The sequence below is a fragment of the Cyanistes caeruleus genome, chromosome 4, assembly GCF_971803275.1.
Source record: "Cyanistes caeruleus chromosome 4, bCyaCae1.hap1.1, whole genome shotgun sequence".
In the NCBI taxonomy this organism is placed as follows: Eukaryota; Metazoa; Chordata; class Aves; order Passeriformes; family Paridae; genus Cyanistes; species Cyanistes caeruleus.
Window position 1 is genome coordinate 80531076 of NC_141704.1, and position 19970 is coordinate 80551045.

At 40.0% G+C, this 19970-nt stretch overlaps 1 protein-coding gene across 5 annotated transcripts in view; it reads left to right on the plus strand.

The window, feature by feature from the left end:
* Positions 1 to 17206, plus strand: part of LMO3 (LIM domain only 3) — a 60212-nt gene extending 43006 nt beyond the window's left edge. For all 5 annotated transcript variants that reach the window (XM_086885518.1, XM_086885520.1, XM_086885519.1 and 2 more), the window contains 2 exons: positions 3416 to 3541; positions 12748 to 17206. In XM_086885518.1, the coding sequence (XP_086741644.1) occupies positions 3416 to 3541; positions 12748 to 12853 (232 nt within the window). In that variant the 3' untranslated portion in view covers positions 12854 to 17206. The remainder of the gene's footprint in view (positions 1 to 3415; positions 3542 to 12747) is intronic.
* Positions 17207 to 19970: the final 2764 nt, after the last annotated feature.

Below are 19970 nucleotides of genomic sequence, written 5' to 3' on the forward strand. Positions count from 1 at the left end.
CTCCACGTAGGAGCCTGTCAAGAAACTGCTTCTCCCCTCCAGTAGTAAAATTCATGTTTTAGAAACTTGTTTGTGTAACAGGTTTGAAGAAAGGAGGAAAACAAAATGGCATGTGGGGAGTTGAGTAAGTGTACTCCTGTGCAAAGGACTACAGGAGGGTGGCTCCTGACTGGTCTCTTGATCCTTGGACAAAACTGAGGAGAAAGTCTAACAAATGCATCGTTTTGCAGTAAATTAGATCAGATTTCCGCATCTCCGCACTCAGTCTGTGAGCTGACAGTTCAGTAAAATGTTCCCTTGTAAGGTTCACCCTCTTAGGAAAAGGGGCAATAATTCATCATTAGAATTTCAGAGTCCAGGTGTAGATGAAAACTGATGGAGCCTCCAGTGAGGCAGGGAAAGTGCACAGAAGAAGAAAATTTTATCTGAAGCCTAATTCCCTGGCTACAGCAGAGAATAATTAAGATAATATTGCTTCAAGAGTTCTTTAATGATTAAAAATCACATATGCAGAATCCATAAATTGGAGGGCAACAAATTGGAAGGATTCAGCGTCGGGGATGTGTTTTGTGCGTGTTGTAGCGGGAAGCACACCGGTGGCACAACAGCAGCCCGGGCAGCCACAGGAGACCAGGCCCATTCCAAGGACTTTGTTTAGATGCAACAAATCATTTGTCTGTTATTAACCCAGAGCTTGTAATTATGCAGATTGCCATAGATTTTCCTGGGCCTGGAAGTGAGATTGAGGGTTGTTCACACTATAGCAGGCAGCTCAGGGCTGGCCATGCATTACTGAACTTGCCACATTTATCATGTTGACTGATGGCAGCAGAAGCAGGTCTCAGGTCCCAGTGGTTAATGTAGTGGGTAATTAACTGTCATTTGCCTAGTAATAGGCTGATGATCAATGGTTTGTGTGGAAACAAATTCTAATCAGGTAGCTGATAAATGCTCAGGGAGCGAGAGCAATTGAAATTGGGGGAAACTATGTCCAGAATTTCAAAATGGCATTGTGGGGTTTTTATTATTATTATTAATGGCAGAAAACTATGTTCTTCATATAAACAGCTTTATCCAAAATTAACAGTAGCTAATATAAATCTCACATGTTTGTTTTGTGTGTGGTGGAGAAGGACTAACAGCAAGGAGGGCCTCCTTCCCTTTACGTAATTGAAAAATTTTAATGTATCTGGCGCTTAGCTGGAGCAGTTTCTGCAGGGTCTCTCGTTCCAGGACTGTAGAAATCTGCACATGGTGGACTGGGGTGCAGTAAATCTCCCTCCTCCGCAGTGCTGGATGACAATCCCAAATTGTTTCGCTGCTCTGCAACATGCAAAGCCGCAGTGCTGGCTGTAATGGATTTCCACTTTCTCACACACACACACACCTGCAAGGATGCCCTGGAAGGTGACAGTGCCCCTCACACCCTGCCTGGCCAGGGCTTTCAGCTTTGTTTTGAGCACCCAGCTGTTGCACCTAAACCACCTGAGCACCGAGGGGCTGTGTGATCCCCCACACTGAGCTCAGAGATGCTGGAACCTCTCTCATCTTCGTGTTTAAACATCACTGCTTGCGTCCAAGCCCTAAAGCCTGACTTTCCCTCCACCACATGAGATACCAGCTCGATGCACCCACAGCCCCTTTGCAGCCTGATCTGCTTCCCTCCCACAGCTGAACTGCCATCATCTGCTACACAGGTGGGCAGGAAAGCAGAGCCAGTGCTTGCTCCATGGGTATAAACATCTCCGACACAAAGGCAGCCCACAACTCCGGGAGGCAACTGAGCCTTGTGTCCTTCTTACAGACAAAGAATGAAACTCTGGGTGGGATTTAGACAGGGGGAAACCCATGAGTGGTGGAGACAGAGCTGGAAAAGGGTGTTTCACAAAAGAAATATTTATAATAAGCTTAAATAACCTATGACTTTAGCAATCAAACTTCACAAAAATAGAAGTTGACTTGAGTCGTTCTAGCAGGAGCCGAGGAGGGTGGCCTTGTCCCAGCATTGCTCCAAGTGATCACAGTAACCAGCATCTCAGACAGGAGGAAAAGGGTCACAACTGCTGAATTAAACAGGCATGTATTCTGTAGGCAGCACACCTTAAGCAGGAGCAGAAGGTAAAGGGATTTAGAATTAAGTAGGCTTGTTGGCAACCCATGAAATTCAGTAAAATGGAGGGATGTGATTAAAAAACTGTGTTCATTTTTATGTTACCAAACTGAATTTTCTACAGAGCACCTTTGAATTCATTAGTTTAGAACTGCTTTTAATTTGGTGTTTCCCTTGAGAGCCATTATATTTTTCTGCTGTCAGCCTGATGTTGAGGAAAAAAAGAAAAGTGGCAGATGTGGCGTTTTCATCTGGTGTGCTTCATAGTTAAAAACAGCATTAACCGCTATGCACAAGCAGAGCATTACTTTTAATAATCCATCACAACTATTAAGTAGTTTAAATAAACTTAGTTTCAAAGATTGCTGCCGCGTAGAGCTAACGTATTTTTCTTGTTCATTATAATCCTTCTGTGTCACAAAAGGATGTGTATGTATGTCAGTTGGGTTTGGGTTTTTTTTTTTTTGGTGTGTCTTTTTTTTTGTGTGTGTGTGTGTGTAATACACACACTTGAAAAGTATTGAAAAATCTTTAGCAAAGGGAATTTAAAAAGAAAATTATATAGACGTCTGGCAAAAAAACAGCATTTCATATTGTTCTTACAGTATTTTATACTTCTACTCCTGATGTGACTATATATAGTTTACAGCCTCATTTACTTTAATGTGCTACCTGAATAACATAATCATAGCAATAACTATGGTATAGGGTTGTAAGGTGCATGAACCACTAATGCTTTCTGACGATTTAAATGACTTGTTCATAAAATGTTCTTTTAATAATAGTGGTAAAGCTTTTAGCACTAGATGTCAAAAACGCGAAGAATGTTGGCTTTTTCAAGCGTTATTTCTTTTCTAGCTAAAGTGTGTTTTAGTAATAAGCAGCAGCAAAAGCCAAGGTTATGTGGCTCTCTCCTGCACGGCAGGATCTAAGAAGAAGACTCTTCCCACTTATGCAAACAGCTTGACCTCTGTCTGCACAGTTATGTAACATCCTTAATGTGTTTACTGTTTCTTTGTTTAGTTTAACCAGATGTTTCTTTTATCAGGAAAGGTCAGTATAACCTGCTGAAAAAGAATATAGCATCACAATAGGTGCAATATTAGTCTGTCATAAAGCTCTCTTCAGCAAGACTATGTCTTTGTGCTGCAAGTCTGGCAGAGTTGAGCCACCAAAGGCCAGCCTTTCCAAAAGGAGGTGTGCTGGGAAGTTAGTCAAAGACCAGACTGTGGGGGGGAAAAAAAAAAAATAATATTTTTTTTTTAAAAAAGTGAATCAAGAATCTATTTATTTCTGTATCTCCAGGTTATTTGGCGTTACAGGAAACTGTGCTGCCTGCAGTAAGCTCATACCTGCTTTTGAGATGGTGATGAGAGCGAAGGACAATGTTTATCACCTGGACTGTTTTGCATGTCAGCTTTGTAATCAGAGGTAAGAGAATTCCTTGGGTCTGTTCCATAAGCTGAGTGCTAGCTCGGCATTGGTGTGGGCACACATTCCAAAGAGGAAAAGCTTTCCAGTAGTAGAAGCCCAGGATGGAGAGTAAGACCTGGGTGCTGTTCCTGGGTCTGAAACAGAACATCTTCCATGACCTTGGCCAGAAAACTTTCTGTGCCTCAAATCCCGCATCAATAAAAAAGAATAATGTTACTTCCTCTCCTTCAAAAGGCTGTCTGTCAGGTTTAATTAATTAATATTTATAAAGGTCTTTGAGATCCTTTTCAGCAGAAGAGCATAGCAGTACCATTTGTCACTATTGCATTAATTTCACTTTAATTCTTCATTTTTATCACATTTATTTCTTTAAAAGTACACATTGTTTCTTCCTGTTGCCAGAATTGTAATCATTTAGATTTAAAAGATGTTGTTCCCACCATTTCCTCTGCAGCAGCCTTGGACCTCTTACGGTCCTATTTTTATTTCCATATCCAAACCGTAGGTTATAAAAATCCCAAGGATCCAAACCTGGCACCCTGTTCTGAAGCATCACCCATATGGCACAGTTGGAGAAGGAATGTCAGAAATGGTAAAATTGTAACAACTGATTATTTCAGAGGTGAATAGAGCCAAGTTTTTACCAGCTACACTCCTAGTGGTGGCCAAATCCCATCAGAGACTTCACCGGGAGCTCCATTTCTGGCTCTGCCAGAGCTGATAGCAGCTTTGCCAGTGAGTTCTATGAGGTTTAGGAAGTGAGAGAGACAATTATGTCCACTCCTTAATGTCCCTATTATTCTCAGTTATTTTTCAGTTATTACATGGTCCTATTTAGCACTTTATAGCATTTTTTTTCTTTTTCTTCAGTTGGGAAGAAATGCAAGATACACGTTTTTAGGGAAGCAATGAAAAATCAGGAAGATAATAGTCTAACATGACAAAGCCAGACACAGCTCTAAATAAGCTTTCCTAACTCACCTTGTCCTACAGTGTATTATTTTTTAACACTGTAGTCATTTAAAAATCAAACATCCCTAAAGAACCATAAAATGTACAGCTGCTAATAAGTGTAGCACACCACAATTACGCTCTTTAAAAAAAAGCCAAATTGACCTTTTTCATCATGTTGCATGGGAAATTAAAATAGCAGGCAAGTAATAACCACTGCTTAAACTATATAATAATGCAAAGTAATTATAGGTTCTAATGCTATTTAAAGTCCTATATCAATTTTGTCTTGCCACAGAACTGAGAAGCCGTATTCCGAGCGAGGCAGGCAGAGGCTCCCACACGTAAAACACACACACACAGAGTGTCCTAGGGTTTCATTTCCTAAACCCTTCACATCCTGTTTTTTTTCCAAACCACGGTTCTGGTATCATTATTAAAGCACCCAATATATTTCTGTTGTTCGCTTCATTTATTACATGCCATAATGGGGCTGCATATCTTTAGTGTTGGTTATGCACAATTAGCACTTAGTTATTGTCTTGTCACTTCAGCCCATACAAGACAAACTTCTTTAATGTAAGAAGTCAGCTAATCTTCATCAGTCAAGCAAAGCAGACAATGTTTGTTAGCCGGAGTGCAAAAGATTTTCATCATAGTTAGCACTCTTGGATCTGAGGAAGTGAACTTTCTTTTTCTTCCCCCCACCAAAAAAAAAAAAAAAAACCAACACAGCTGTTATGAATATTTTTAATATTCCTGTTTTACCATTACAGCTGCAAACTAATGTACAATTTCACTTTGCAGCTAACACACATTGTAGTGTTCCCTGGGGCCACTGATCCCCCCGGAAAAGTGCTGTTAGATGCTTCTGAAATGGAGCTTAACTGGGTTATTTAATAATTCTCAGCCTTTTTATTCCTAAGCCTTCAATCTAATCTTTTATTTGATTTTTACTTTGCATGTATTTTGGGCAAAGGGTTTCTGAAATAGTCTTACAGGTGTCTTAGACTGAGAACAAAAGAATGAATTTACCTGAAATACGGTCTAGTTCATCGAGTGAAAACAGGGAGTGGTTCCAGGAGTTTAGAAGAATTGAATTCCCATTCTCAAAAGTGACCCTAGTCCTTATTCTATTGCAATAGCTCTCATGGAGCCTCACAAAGCAGACTGCTTGTAGGGTACATTTCCTCCTCACAATTTGGAACTAGTGTCCTTCTGAAGAATTAATTTTGTTGTTTTTTTACAAAAAGTCCCATTTTATGGATGCTCCAACACAGTTCTTCTGTGGTTCCTATGGCAAAGCATCCCACTGGCTACATTCTCTCATTAATAGCTTCAAATCTTTTGGGTTTTGTTACTTGTATGACAATAAACCCCCACATTGTTAGACAACTTGGGGGTTTTCAGCTCTACTATGAAACCTTTTCCTGCTCTCTTTTAAACAGAAAAATCTTGTCACAGACCATTTCATTAATAATTTCTGTTGTCCTTTAGGATCATTTTTTCTTACTCTGCTCAAGCTAATCAAAACCACACAGCAGAATCTGAGTCAGGATGTGTTTGTAAGACTTCAGTTTAACTTTTTTTAAAGTTTCTCCTGCCCATTTGCATGCAAAATAATGTTATTGAGGGGTTTTAGGTTTTTGCTCCAGCCACTAATTCCACCAATATGTAATTTATTTATTGAAGAGAAATTTTTTATTCACAAACACATCAACAATATCCAAAAAAAATCACCAGTGGGTGTATCAAGCTCACCAGCTATTGCAGGGCCTGTTTAACCTTATTCCCCAGTTGTAAAATGTCTCATGGTTTTTTCTTTAGGGTTGGGATTAATGAGTGAAAGACAGCATTCTTTGGACTCAGAAATGTTTTTTATTTCTTATTTATGTTACATTCTCACAGACTCTGAGTTTTTTAGCACACAAAGCCAACAAAATAAAAATGGAGCCTTAGGCTTCTTTTTACAAGGCCTTTTAAGTGTCAACTACCTAATTATAAAATGCTAACTAATTTTTTTTTTTACTTTTAACCTAATACCTAAATACCTGCATTCTGCACTGTGGACTTTTTTACCCAATCACACAATATCATTTAAATCTAAGAAGTAGAAGGTGAAAAAGCAAGACAAGCTTACACCTTAAAACCTCCATCTGTCTACATGTATATTACTATATCCCAAAACCTTAAATTTTCCACCACGTGATATAACACACCTCTATTCAAACTAGACACCCATAATCTCAGTTTTTGAAGCCTTTTCCACAGCCTCAGGTCAAACACAGTGCTCTCCTGCAGGTGTTTTCTGTCAGCACAGAAAGCCTGAAATTCTCTGTGCCCAGGTTTCCAACGCCCAATGTCACATTTTCTTCCCCCATTAAATTTTAAAACCTTTAGGTCCTTCTCTGCAGTAGTTTTGCAGAGTAGGTAGTGCCCTCTGTTCAATTCCACATTTCATTTTCAGTTATCATCTACCATTTAGGGGTTTTTTTTCTAACATGCAATGTTCATGAGAATGCAGAATTGTTTCTTCAGATGTCTGGCTCTGTCTTTGCCAACACTGAATTTTTTTTTTCTGATGTTCTGGGCCTGGTTGCTCCTTCCAGCCCTTTCTGCTTTTCAAGCTAGGTAATATTTATATTAACACACATCTCACTGATCCAGGGGCAGCCCATACTTGGGTCTTGCTGTTGCATGACCCCCACATTCCTACCCTTTAAAGAGTTGGTCCTGGCCCAGAGAGATGCCTGTCCATCTTTGCCTAGTGCTCTTTGTGAAGACTCAGTGATTTTTCTGCTTTTATGGACAACTTCACTGTTTGCATTATTATCTTTTGAGTATCTACAAGTCACCATCCAGTGCAAGTCTCAGTCTGGATGGTAATTAGGCTCCCTTCACTTAAAGACACTTTTGTCCAGGCCATGAACTCTAGCTCTGAACTAACTCATCCCTGTCCCTTTATTGGCCTCCTGAACGTGACTTTTTCAGAGTGAGGAGAAAAAGGCATTGTCTCACACACTGTACTCTAGGCAGACAGAGTGTAGACTCAGGCCTGAAAGGAAAGCTCCTGAGCCACTAAACCTGGTCCCCTGTGTCAAATAGGCACTGTCTCCTATTTTCCCTTTCATAAAGCTATTCAGCTCCAGGATCTAATTGCTCCAGCCAGACAGTTTTTGAGATATTTCCCCCACGTTTTTCTTGATACTGATGCTTAAAGCTGTAGCAATTTTGTGAATATTAAGCTTTGCTCCTAGCCTAAAGGTTTTAGCATCCTCTTATCTCTCATGTCTCTGTCCAGCTTACTCCTAATTTGAAGTTTTTCCATCGCCTAAGTACCTGCAGAGCTTAGTGACAGTCATCTTAATGGTGTGAGTGTTCCCCTTTCTTCTCTGTAAACATATTTAACTTCTCCTCAGAAGCCCTTCACGTTGACAGTAACCTCAATATATCTAATTTCTGCAGAAAATTTGGAGGTGGGGGTGGTGGGAGGAAGGAAGGAAACCACCGGAAAAATAAACTTGTAAACAGACACTGCCTTTCACACTTTGTCAGGTTGCATGTGTGTGACAAACAAAATGGAGTGGAAAATCTTGCAAGTGGGCTCAGCTGTATCTTTGCTTGACACTTTTGGAGCGATGATGTCAGCCTGCCTTCGGCTTTCCCACTTCCCAGAGTTTGTGTGTCCTTCCTCTCACTCTCTTTAGCACCTCGTTCCCTACTCCTGTGATATTTTCTCTCTGCCGTTTGAAGTCAACTCGGAGTATGGCTTAAAACCCCCATCTGCTATCTCTGAGAGGTGTTTAAACCGCCTGTTCTACCCTTCTCTCTGAAATTGCCTTGATTTTAATAGAAACTGGACTGAAAATGGTTACACACTCATTGAAATTGCTGTCCTGATGTAGCTGTAAACACTTACCTCCAGTATAAACTGTAAAATGCCCACACAATGCTGCTTTTGTTCTCTGCCAAGCCGGGGAGTGGGAGTACAATGCCTGGGACATCCTTATTTCAAACCCCAATATTAGTTTTTTGCATGAGTGGTCATTTTATAAATTCTGAAGGCCTGAGTACTGCTTATTTTCATTGTACATCTCAAAATTTAGAATAGGAATTAACATAATGCCCATACCTGCTTTTTATAAAACTGCATGACAAGCACACCGAGTTGAGATTTGCCATTTTAAGTTGAACTGGGATTCTGTGTCTACACAGGTACTGGTGAAAATGTACAAACTCAGGCACAGCTCCCACTTTCCAGCCTTTGAAAGGGACATTTTGACAGAATTAATAAACCACAGGTGTGGGCTGATGATGTAAAAGAGTGGCTTTGTTCTCTTAGTGATCCATATAGATAATGTGAACTGTACTGGGAGCTCAACATTTAAAAAGAGAGAGGAAAGGTGAAAAGCAGAGCCCAGGTTACATCACTGATTGCAAAAAAAGTAGAGGGGAAGGGTGTTTGTGTGGTTAATTCTGAACTGTCTTAATCCTCAGGAAATCAACTAAGTGCTTCCAGATTTGGTTTCTTTCTCCAGTGACAAAGATCTGGCATTATCAGAGGAGGCACACACAAAGCCATCTTCCTTCACAGCAATATTTCTCTTGCTTCCTTAAGCAGTCTTCAGTACCTTGACACATGTCCTGTGCATCAGAAAAGATGACAGACAGCAGTGAGATCTCCTTAAATATCTATTTTGAGCACTGAAAGAGCTACTTCTCAAAATGGAAGTTTTTTTACTTCTTGTGATTAGTCTAGGCACACCTTCCCTTCCAAACAAGGTGATAACAGAGGTCATTTTGTAATACAGATGGCCTTCCTTTTGCCACTGTAAAATATGACAGGGGTTCTAGGATGTAGGTTAATTATAATGGTCATTCTACTAATGTCACTGTCGTGTCAAAAGTACTATTATCAATTTATGGTGCTCGGTCCAATCTGGCATGTTAATGCTGCCTATTGTACATTCTTTCCTCTTCATCTTGCATGCCTATTAAAAAAAAATTGGGTGAGGGTTTTAGGGAAGGCTGAAGACTACCATCTGCCTGCTAGAAGAGTAATAATCTTGCCTAATTATATACCCCTAACACAGCAGCATCTTAATACGCTCCCCAACTCCGTTTAATGTGTGTGCCCAAATTGTGCCCTGATTTACACCCCATGCCAGTTTCATAAAAAAGCCCCCAACCTTAGTGGGATGCTAGGCTTCAATTTCCCCTCCCACTTTAAAGCTGAGCCAGGTTTAAATCCTGCAGTGTGCAAACCCCATCTGAAGTAGTTACAGATAGTTCTTTCACTTTAGGAGAGGCTAAATCTGCTTTTGAGACTCAAATAAGGTTGAAAGTGTGAACGGCCGGAATTCATCATACTTCCTCTGCTTGCTTGCCCTGTCCCACTCTACCTGGGAGCCAGCATGCCAGGATTACAGGTTTTTCACCTGGTGGTTACCACTTTGTCACCTAATGAGTGCACAATTCACACATTAAACACCCAGGGACCCCCACCAGCCTCACTGTCAGCCTTTGCCAAGTACGCTTGTCACTGAGCTTGCACAATATGAAAAAAATTGCAGAATTTTTGAACCCTAGGCATCACAAACAGCAGGTTTCCCCCAAGGCACGGGGGACCATGCAGAGGATGCTTTCCCATGGAGACAGACAGCCAAGCATGGTTGGAGAGGCCACTGGCAGCCTCTCTCCGCCGAACAGCGGCGCGTTGGGAACGCGAGGGATGCGCGGAACTGTGCGTGTTTAATCCACCCGTGCATAAAGCTGCCACATGCCATGTAGGCACAGGCAGAGCACTTCTGCCTCCACTTATCAACACTGCTAAAGCAAAAGGCACTGACACTTTTTATTGGGGAAGGCATCCCGACTCTCCCGTGTAGCCAGTGCAGTTTAATTCAAACTGTGTCGCTTCTCTGAGGGCTGAGGAACAAAATCCTTCAGGCAGGATTTTGATGCAAACAATATTGCATGAGGCCACACGTGTTCAGTATTGCCATGCAAGCTAATTGCACTTCAGCAGTGTATTTTTCATTTGCTAAATGCTAAATATTAACTAAATATTAGTTTGCTAAGGTCTGTCTTTCCCCGGAACAAAAGGAATACGCAGCTGAATAATATTCTCAGTTCAGGCTTAGTGTTTTCTGCTGGGTACAGAGGTGGTTTTGTCTCCCAGCTGTTTTCTTGTTGATTTTAAATGTGACTTCCTTGGGAAAAACAAATGTTACATGTTGGTATTAGTTAAGACTTCTTTACCTAATCCTGTAAGGTGCACGGAAGAATTTTTCTCAACGTCGCTGTCAATGGACAAAAATAGAAAAAGATGGAAACTAGGAAAAAACACCACAGAACAACTTTTATGTAAGAATTCTACATTTCAACACTGCTACTCAAAATCATTCTGTGTTGTTAGTAGCCTAGTATACCAGGATTGGTGTGGGAAGAATAATAGGAACCTCTAAATTCTGTAAAAGATTGTTGACCATAAATAACTTAAAGATATCAGGATCCTCCCACAATCTGTTTTCAATCAGCAGCAGCAGCAGGCAGTAACCCCACAGAAAAAAAAAAAAGTCCACAAATAAACAAACCAATTTTCCTTTAAGAGCAGAGCTAATTCTTTTCAATCCACTTTTTTATTACACTATTTTCCCTCTATCTATTTAGTTAGCATAAGGATAAATTTCCAGAGCTACCCAGTTGGAAAATAAATGGGTTCACTGTTTGTCTAGCATTCCAATCTTCACAAATGTAAATCAGTCCAACTGCTACTCATTTAAACCTCCAACTTCACAAAACATTAAAGGACTGCTTTCCATACACAATTTAATCTGTAACAATTCACCAAGATTTCTGCTTGAACATCATTAGAAATTGACTGTCTGATAAAGACAGACCACTATCAGGGGTCAGGTGGGTCAACCTGTGTCATTTGTGGAGTTTCACTGGGTCAACTCCAGCAGGCACCACTATTTGAAGGTTAAATTGTTACAATTAAATACATATACAGCTATTCCCATAGCTACTCTGCTGTTAAATCTACCGTAAACAACACAAGCATTTATATCTGACCCTAATTGTGTCCAAGATGTCACCATTTGGAAATTATATAAAAAAAGGACATTATAATCCGTTACACATTAAACAATACTTTATGTACTGAGATCCATAATTAGCTGGTAGAAGCTGGTTTCATTTATTCACATCAGTGTTGAGGGGTTCATTTAGGTTACTTTCTTTCATTTTAATTGGAATAAGGCAAGCAGTGCCTCCCAGTATATTTCATAGCTGGAGAGTTCACTGCAAACAAAGCCATGTAACCCTGCCAAGGCAGTCACTAGGGAAACTTTTTTTTTTCTGCATTGGCCCCATTCACTTCTCCCTCAGTATCTTCGAGAGGAGTGGCTTTGTCAAGGGGAAGAAGGATTGAAGGGTGTGCTGGGGAAGAGCCCTCTTAAATTCAAACACACATTTTTAGCTGGGAAATCCTACTTTCCTGGAAGTTTGAAGTCAGACAGCCAGGAGCACTAGCACTACATGATTGTCCTGATCATCAGAGGAAAGCAAATGAAATCTCTGTGGTGTTTTGCAGCAATCAGATCATTCTGATGCGCGTAATAGCGTAACAAGGTAGGTACGCTGATACCACAAGAGAGAGAGAGTTAGCTGAGTAACTAAATTTATAATCAACTCCTACAGGAAAAAACAAGGGAAAAAGGTTTATCTGCATGCCTGTGTGTCTCTGGTTTGCACCACAGTGTGGGTAAAGTTGTGTGTGTGCTAGAAGCAGATCTGAGAATCACCATCTTAAATCAAATCTAGTGAAATATCCAACTGAAACATAACAAGAAATTCTTACTAGGGCACGAGACAAATGCAAGGTATCTCAGACCAGCTCTCCACTTTGTCTTCCTTCTGGTTTGCACGAGAGCAGGACATTTACTTTTCACTCAGCTGGGATATTTATTGTGTTTTAGCTTTGTGCCACTCCTGATCCAGGACTCCCACAGTCCACGGTGGGCTTTGAGTGAGATCTTTGGCAGGGGAACCCAGAGTGCCTGAATGCACTGGATTTTGTTGAAAGCACAGGATTAATTGTGGCACCAGGGCAATTCCTCTGCTGGGCTTTCCCACGTGCACACGTGGCTGCTGTCCAGCCAACGCTCGCTCTACAACCCTCTAAGTCCATATCGCATCATTTATCCTCAAACTCTCTTTCTCTTTCCCCTTTATTATTTTAATTTCAGATTTTGTGTGGGAGACAAATTTTTCCTGAAGAACAACATGATTCTGTGCCAGACAGACTATGAGGAGGGTTTAATGAAAGAAGGTTATGCACCCCAGGTTCGCTGATCGGATGCCACATCATTAAGAATAAAAAGCACTATGTTCTTTTATCTTTTTTGCTCAACTTGTATATAAGAAATGACACAGGAACCTACTGAATAGCATAGATATAGGGAGACAGAATGGTTGCGTGAAATAAAAGGCGGACTGCATCTGTATGTAGTGAAAATTGCTCCAGTTCAGAGTTGAATGTTAATTAAAAAGGTACTGTATATACAGCTGGATTCTTTTTGCTTGCTCTTGGGATTTTCAGTTTGTTTGGGTTTTTTTTTTGTTTCTTTTTGTGTCATTTGGCATGAGATGTTTATTTTGGACTATTGTACATAATGTATTGTAATATTTGAAGCACAAATGTAATACAGTTTTATTGTGTTACCATTTGTGTTCCTGTTTGCTTCTTTGTATTGTTGCATTTAGTACAATCAGTGTCTAAACTTACTGTATATTTATGCTTTCTGTATCTACCAGCTATTTTAAATGAGCTGTATCTTTCTAGTAAAAAGCATTAAAGAGCAAATCCCAACCATTATGCTACACTTAGAGCTTAAGAATACTGTTTACATTAAAACTATTTAGAAAACTAATAACTAGCAGCACCTGCTGCTAATGATGCTATGGTTAAGGGTCTATCAGCACTTCTCTTATAAGCCTCTATTTTTCAGGGGTTAAGCATCTGCTGTTTAATTGCATGGATTTTCCTCAAAGAGCACTTTTATTTTACTACAAAATTTTGAAAAGCAAATCTGACTGGTTTGAGATATATTATAAAAGGTGCAAAAGTTAATGATTTTGGGTGCTGCTTTCGTGCCCCTTAGGCATTCCAAATGCCTGGATTTGATTTTTAATTTAGCTGGAAATTAAGCCCTAATGCAAACCAGTGCCTCTGGGTATCTTATTTTATATATATATATATATATATATAAAAATATATATGTTATTTTTCTGAAATCATTAATTTGGAGGGGGGGAAGAAAGGGAGATTTCTGTTAATATACATTTTAAAAAATTCTTAAAATTTGAGGGGTCTCTTTCTCTCCCTCATCTCCCTCTCTCTCTCTTTCCTTTTTTCTTTTATTTCCTTTTTTTTCTTACTCTTTTTTTTTTATTATTTTTTTTGTTTTATTTTTGTCTATCAGGGCTTAACCCTAATGTTTTCTGGGGCTGCGTCCTCAACAAACCCTGGAAAAAAGAGAAAGTAGAAGGCACTGTAAACAGCCCCCTCTGAGGGTCTATTTACATTAAAGAAATGACCCTGAGCTGACACTGGGAGAGTGACTGGTTGCTAATTACCCACCTCAGTGAATGCTGAAGGTAATTTAAATGCTGATGTGGATGGGACAAAACTTTGCAATAGCAAGCGAGAGCTACCACACTCGACTGCACAGGTACCTTGCTGTCCATGCCAACATCCTACAGGTTTGTCCCATCAATACTGGCAATTAAAATCCTTTTGACAGAGGTGGAATCGCTGCTGACAGCTCCTGTTGGCAATCAGTCCGTTTTCTAGGAGAGGTGGACCTTTGTTTTTAAAGCCATGAAGTTATTGCAGCAGCAGGACGTCCCTAAGTGCTCACGCCCCTGACAGAGCTTACAGGTGTTTGGCAAAGGGAAGCAGGATGAATGTTTAAAAAGTTGTTAAATGCATATTTATGTCTTGTCTGTTTGCCACTGTAATCTAGCTCACTGGGAAAACAACCTGTATTAAAAACAAACAACAAAACAGTATTAAGAAGAAAAAAACAAACAAAAAAAAAAGAAACCCACTATACCCTATGTTGTTATGAAGCTAAGCTCTTGTTTTTATTTCAAGTATGAACCCATGTCTCTGCTCAAGTTGACTGCTGTCCTTCCCTGCTCTTCCTGTCCTGTTGCAGTTTCAGCATGTTTTTGCTGGGGATGGTCAAAGAAACTTTGTAATGCAGTGGGGAAATTCCTTAAGTGTATGGTAAGAGTACACTGCACAGTGGCTCGACTTAGAAATAGATATTTAGTTTTAATGACTGTTGTTAAGAGTGTGGGTTTTTTTCTGGCTGTGAACCCTTTTGAAAATAAGCATGGCTCACAAAACTTGACTCTGACTCATACAGGACCAGTAAAAAATGCAACAGCTCCTCAGGCTGTTCTTGTTAATTAGAAGAAATAGCTCCACATAGTTTTTCAAATTAAATTTAGCCCTCTTTGGTGGACTATCTTCCTTCCTAACCTTGAGCACAAGTGTCTCTTCCACTCCCTTCCACAGTCCCTTAATATCTTTGGGATAACGAAGCAGCTGGTGTCAGAGGTGCTATTAGGCTCTCACAGACCTTCTTCAGTGCAATAAACAAGCTGTCCTTTCCATGAAGGTCAGGGTGGACAGAAAGGGAAGAATCATATTATCTTGTTTTGAGCCAAATTTCAATTTTCTCCTCCAGCCCCTCTTGGCTCTTCCCATTAGAAATCAGAAAGATCTCTACTTCTTTCCAGCAGTAGGCTGCAGAAGGAGTAGAAATCCCTGGTTCAGAAATAAAACTGGAGGATGGGAAAGAAGGGTCTTTGACGTTTGTCTTTGGCTCCCTGTAAGTTTGGGCAAGTCACTCAGCTTCTCTGTGCCTCAGTTTTCCCCATCTGTCAAATGGGGCTCATGGATACATATAATACATGGAAAAATATACATGGATATTTACAAATGCTTTTGTAAAGCATTTTTGGCTCCTCAGAAAACCAAGAGCCATGCGAGTGTTACAGAGCAGCATTAGGACACCCTGGGAGGAGCAGAGAATTCACGGGAGGCAACCACAGATCTGAGGCAGGAAAGCCCCAAAACCAGCTTAGCCTAAGGAAAGGGATGATGGCAGCTGAGCACTAGCAGTGCTGTAAGTGCTCAAGGAATCTCTCATTCCCACAAAGTGCTGCTGCTCAGCTCTTCATGGAGCAAATGAAGAGAGGGGAATGGGGAAAGAGTGGCTCATTACTACATGCTGTGCTGCTCATATGTGCATATGTGACATTGGCTCAAAGTGTGGAAGAGGAAGGTGGTCCTGCTGTGGAGAAATAAAATAACCTCAGCATTATACCAATCTTAATTGATGGAAGGATAAAGAATATGGATATATTGCAGTGCACAATGGTATGGCATTGCTTTGAGCACTTTATGCTCATCTGTCTTATTCACATACATATCTAAAATTTGTATGTAGAGGACACAGAATAAATTTAGATTTGATGTAGGTCAAAGATCAATTACACATTTTCCTGTATTTCAAACTTCCGTCTTGCCTGGCTGTTAAAATAATGACTGAGAGTTGAAATACTTAATGGAAACATTTACAACTCCAATAAAGTACATCATCATAAGTCAATACTGGAGAGAGATTATCTGCCAGGCCACTTTTAGTGATCATTTTGACAGAGGCTTAGACCATTCCTTTGGGTTGCTTTATGTTACCTACCTTGGTTCTCCTTCTCCATCACTGTGTGTATCAACATGCTGTCTGCATCCACCAAAACACTCTGATAGCCCCCCTTATTCCATCTATTTGATGCTTCCACTTGTGTCTCCCATCTTTGTTTCTATCTGTACACATCGTGAAGTTTAGCCAGACAAAAATAATAATAACAATCTTTTTTTTTTCAAAAATAATAATAACAATCTTTTTTTTTTTCAAAAAATCTACTACAATCAACTTGGATGGCTGGTTTTGAGCCATGTGGAAAACTAAAAAATTCTCAGACCTTGATTTTCAACTGTGAAAAGCTCCTCTGACAACTGTAACCTGCTGTGTCTGCTATCTGCCACAAATGGTGATGGATCAAGACAGCCTGGATTTGGCAGAAACAGTGACCAGGGCTAAAAGTTGATCTATTTCATGATTTGTGTTTTTTCTATCTTCTGGGTTGTTTCGTGGCTTTTTAAGCACACTTTCATGTTCTCCTATCCTCCCAAAATGTTCAGATGTTTTGCTCACGTAATGTAAATAAAGGAAAATCATCCAGCAATCCCTCAGCTGTTCCTAATTGCCTACACATAAAATGACTTGGGGAAGATAAATTGAGAAGTGGTCAGTGAGAAGGGAGACTGGGAAAAAGAAACAAACAGGGACTGTGGCAAGGTTTTGACTGTATAGATTTTAAAGTACTTTAAAGGCTTTTTTCAACGTAATATGCAGCAGCTTCTTATAATTTTCTCAGCAGTAGGTAGTTTACAGTCATCTGTACCTAGAACAAATCTTGTCAAAAATGAAGGTCTGTAGTGATTGCTGGGTATAATTTTATACATTTAGCTGATTTTTCTGAAAGCTTCCACTGTGCTGCTGTTGTCAGACTAAATTATCAATTTAGCCATTTGTTGTTCAATGAATAAAAAACTCCTATGGCATTGGAGATGTTGTGGTTTCAATAAAGCAAAAGCTTTAACAAGTCAAACTACACAAAGCAAAGTGTGTACTGTATATAAGAACAGTGTTTCTATTCCTTTAAATACCACTTTAGATAAAAAAAAAAAAAAACACAATTACATATTCACTTAACACATTCCTCCTACTTCTGGCCAATGATGCAGACCAAACCTGTTTACTGCTCAGTACCTTGCAAAAGGAAACCAAAATACAATATGTGCAAGGTAATAGGCCGTTAGCACAAACATGCTCCCAGTAAAAATCCTTTGTGTAGGCACCTCTCTAAAAGCTGCCAATTGTGGGTGATAGAAGTATTATAAAGGAAGTGATTTTAATACTATTTAAGGCATTAAAAGCTGAAGACTATCTGTTTAAAGCATTAAAGTAAGAGCTGCATGTATCTAATACCTTTTAAAATGCCCTTCTGCTGATTTATATTCATCCTGAACCTGCTAATAATGAGTATACATAAGCAAATACCATCTTCCACCTATTCAGCATGTCATTGATATGAAAGCCCCAGAAAATATCTCACGTAATCAGCGTGTTCAGAGAGTTATCTAGCACAAATTACTCATTAACTCAATAGCACATAATAAAAAAGAACATCAATTAATTAATGAGTCACCCTCAGATCACTTTGATTACAACACAGTTCTGTTGAAACAGCAGTTATAAATGGAGCTGCCTCTCTTTATTCATTGTTTGCAATTGGCCCATTATTTTGCAGAGACCAGTGTCATATTTAACACATGCCTGCAGGTAATTGTGTGATTAGTTCCATAAATGAAGATGCAGAGGGAGAACACGGAGCGCCTCGCGCTGCAGTCGGAAGGTGCCGGAACGCGGAGCTCTGCAGCAGCCACGGGGGCAGCCTGCCTCCACTGCACAGCCCTGGTGACAGGACAGCACTCAGAGCTAGTCCTACTGACCTCTAAGCCAACCCAAAAAACCTCAAATCCCTGGGAAAACACCCATGGTTTAAGCCTCCCTCCTCCGTGGGTGTCGGGCTCTTCTCCCCAGTGACGAACAACAGGACAAGAGGGAATGGGCCAAGGGAGGTTTAGATTGGCAGCATTTTTTCACTGAAAAAGGGGTTGTCAAGCTCTGGGGGAAGCTGTCCACCATCCCTGGAGGTATCTGTGGATGTAGTGTTTAGGACAGGGTTCAGTGGTGGGCTGGGCAGTGCTGAGTTAATGGTTTGACTCAATTATCTTAGAGGTCTTTTCCAACCTTCATGATTATCGTGAAGAGGCCACGCTGCCAGCATTTCACAGTAAAGAGCACAGAAACAGAGAGACTAGGTGGTCAGTCCATAACTCTGCCTACCTCAAACCCCAACATTAGCATGGCCTGTTGCCATCCCATCCCAGGAATTGCAAAGACAGGCTCCAGGGCAATGCTTGGAGCAACAAATCCAAACTCCTCTGATGCTCAGGGACGGACCAGGGAGAGGCTGAACATCCAGAGTTCCATTGTGCTGAGCTGAGTTTGGTGGATATGAGCTGGGAGGAGGCCTGGTTGTTCAACTGTTTTTTTACATTTTTTAATACATTCATACAAGATGAATGAAAGAACACAAAGTCACCACCTAAAGTTCCTAAACTATCTTGGTTAAATGCCATCCCAATAAGCGTATAGTGTAATTATAACAGTTCCCTTAGGTAAGTAAGAAACATCTGTTAGTAACACATAGCAGGTGTTAGCAATTACACATACTGATTTTTTTAAAGTGTTTTTAATTAAAAAGAATTCTGTTTTCTGAAAAGGAAAGCATGGTAAGTCCAAACAAGCTTTTGTTTGTGTGGCTCTAGATCATGCAATATGCAAAACGATAGAGGTAAAATCAACTTAAATTAGCAAAGGTTTGCACGTTTGACTCCAGTTTATTGCAATCAAAACCAAATTGGGATTCACTGCATTATTGTAAAGCACATAACATTAGTATTCTAAGCAAGGACTCATCTAATGCATGAAATCCATACAGTTCTTGTAAACCCTAAACACAGCTAAGCAGAGCATTTGAACCCGGGAAGATTGCTGTAGTGGAGCAAAATATGGTAGGTATTGTAAGAGAGGAGAAAATTGCTAGGAAATTCTGCATAATAGTTCCTTCACAATCCCTTTGTCCCTCTACAGGGAAACAATGTCTCGATGATGTTAGAGCAAAATCAAACTACGTTGTCAAATTACTTTGAAAAACTAGCCAAGAACAATTTACATTTAGCAAAGTAGAGAGGCTGTGCCACTGAGAAATAACAAGCAAGAGCCACACTGGAAGGCCAACAGTTGGAGGTGGTTTTAATCCAAATTAGAAGATAACGAGATGACAAATTTGTTTCCCTGTCCCAACACTACCTTTCCATAAATGCCAAGATGAGGATGTCAGGATGTAAATCTCACCATAAACTTCGACTTTCATTTTATATAAAATACATAAGTGAATGAGTTGGCTGGGAAAAGAGAAAGAAGCAGCAACATCAGTACAACCTATGGATTTGTCTTTGAATCCAGCTGGGATCCAGGTTGTGCTTGTTTGTCATACACAAAACTGTGGTTCCTTTCACAAAAATCACTAAACTCCAATGTGGAAAAGTAGTTTTTCTACCTACAGTCTACAGCAATATAAAATCAGATTATTTTTCTTTATGTTCTTTCCAAGAGTGGAGGGTTTATGAGGAGACACATATATAAAATAATGGTTATAAAAAGCTCTGTCAGTAAACTGCTAGGCCAAAGACAAAAGTAGC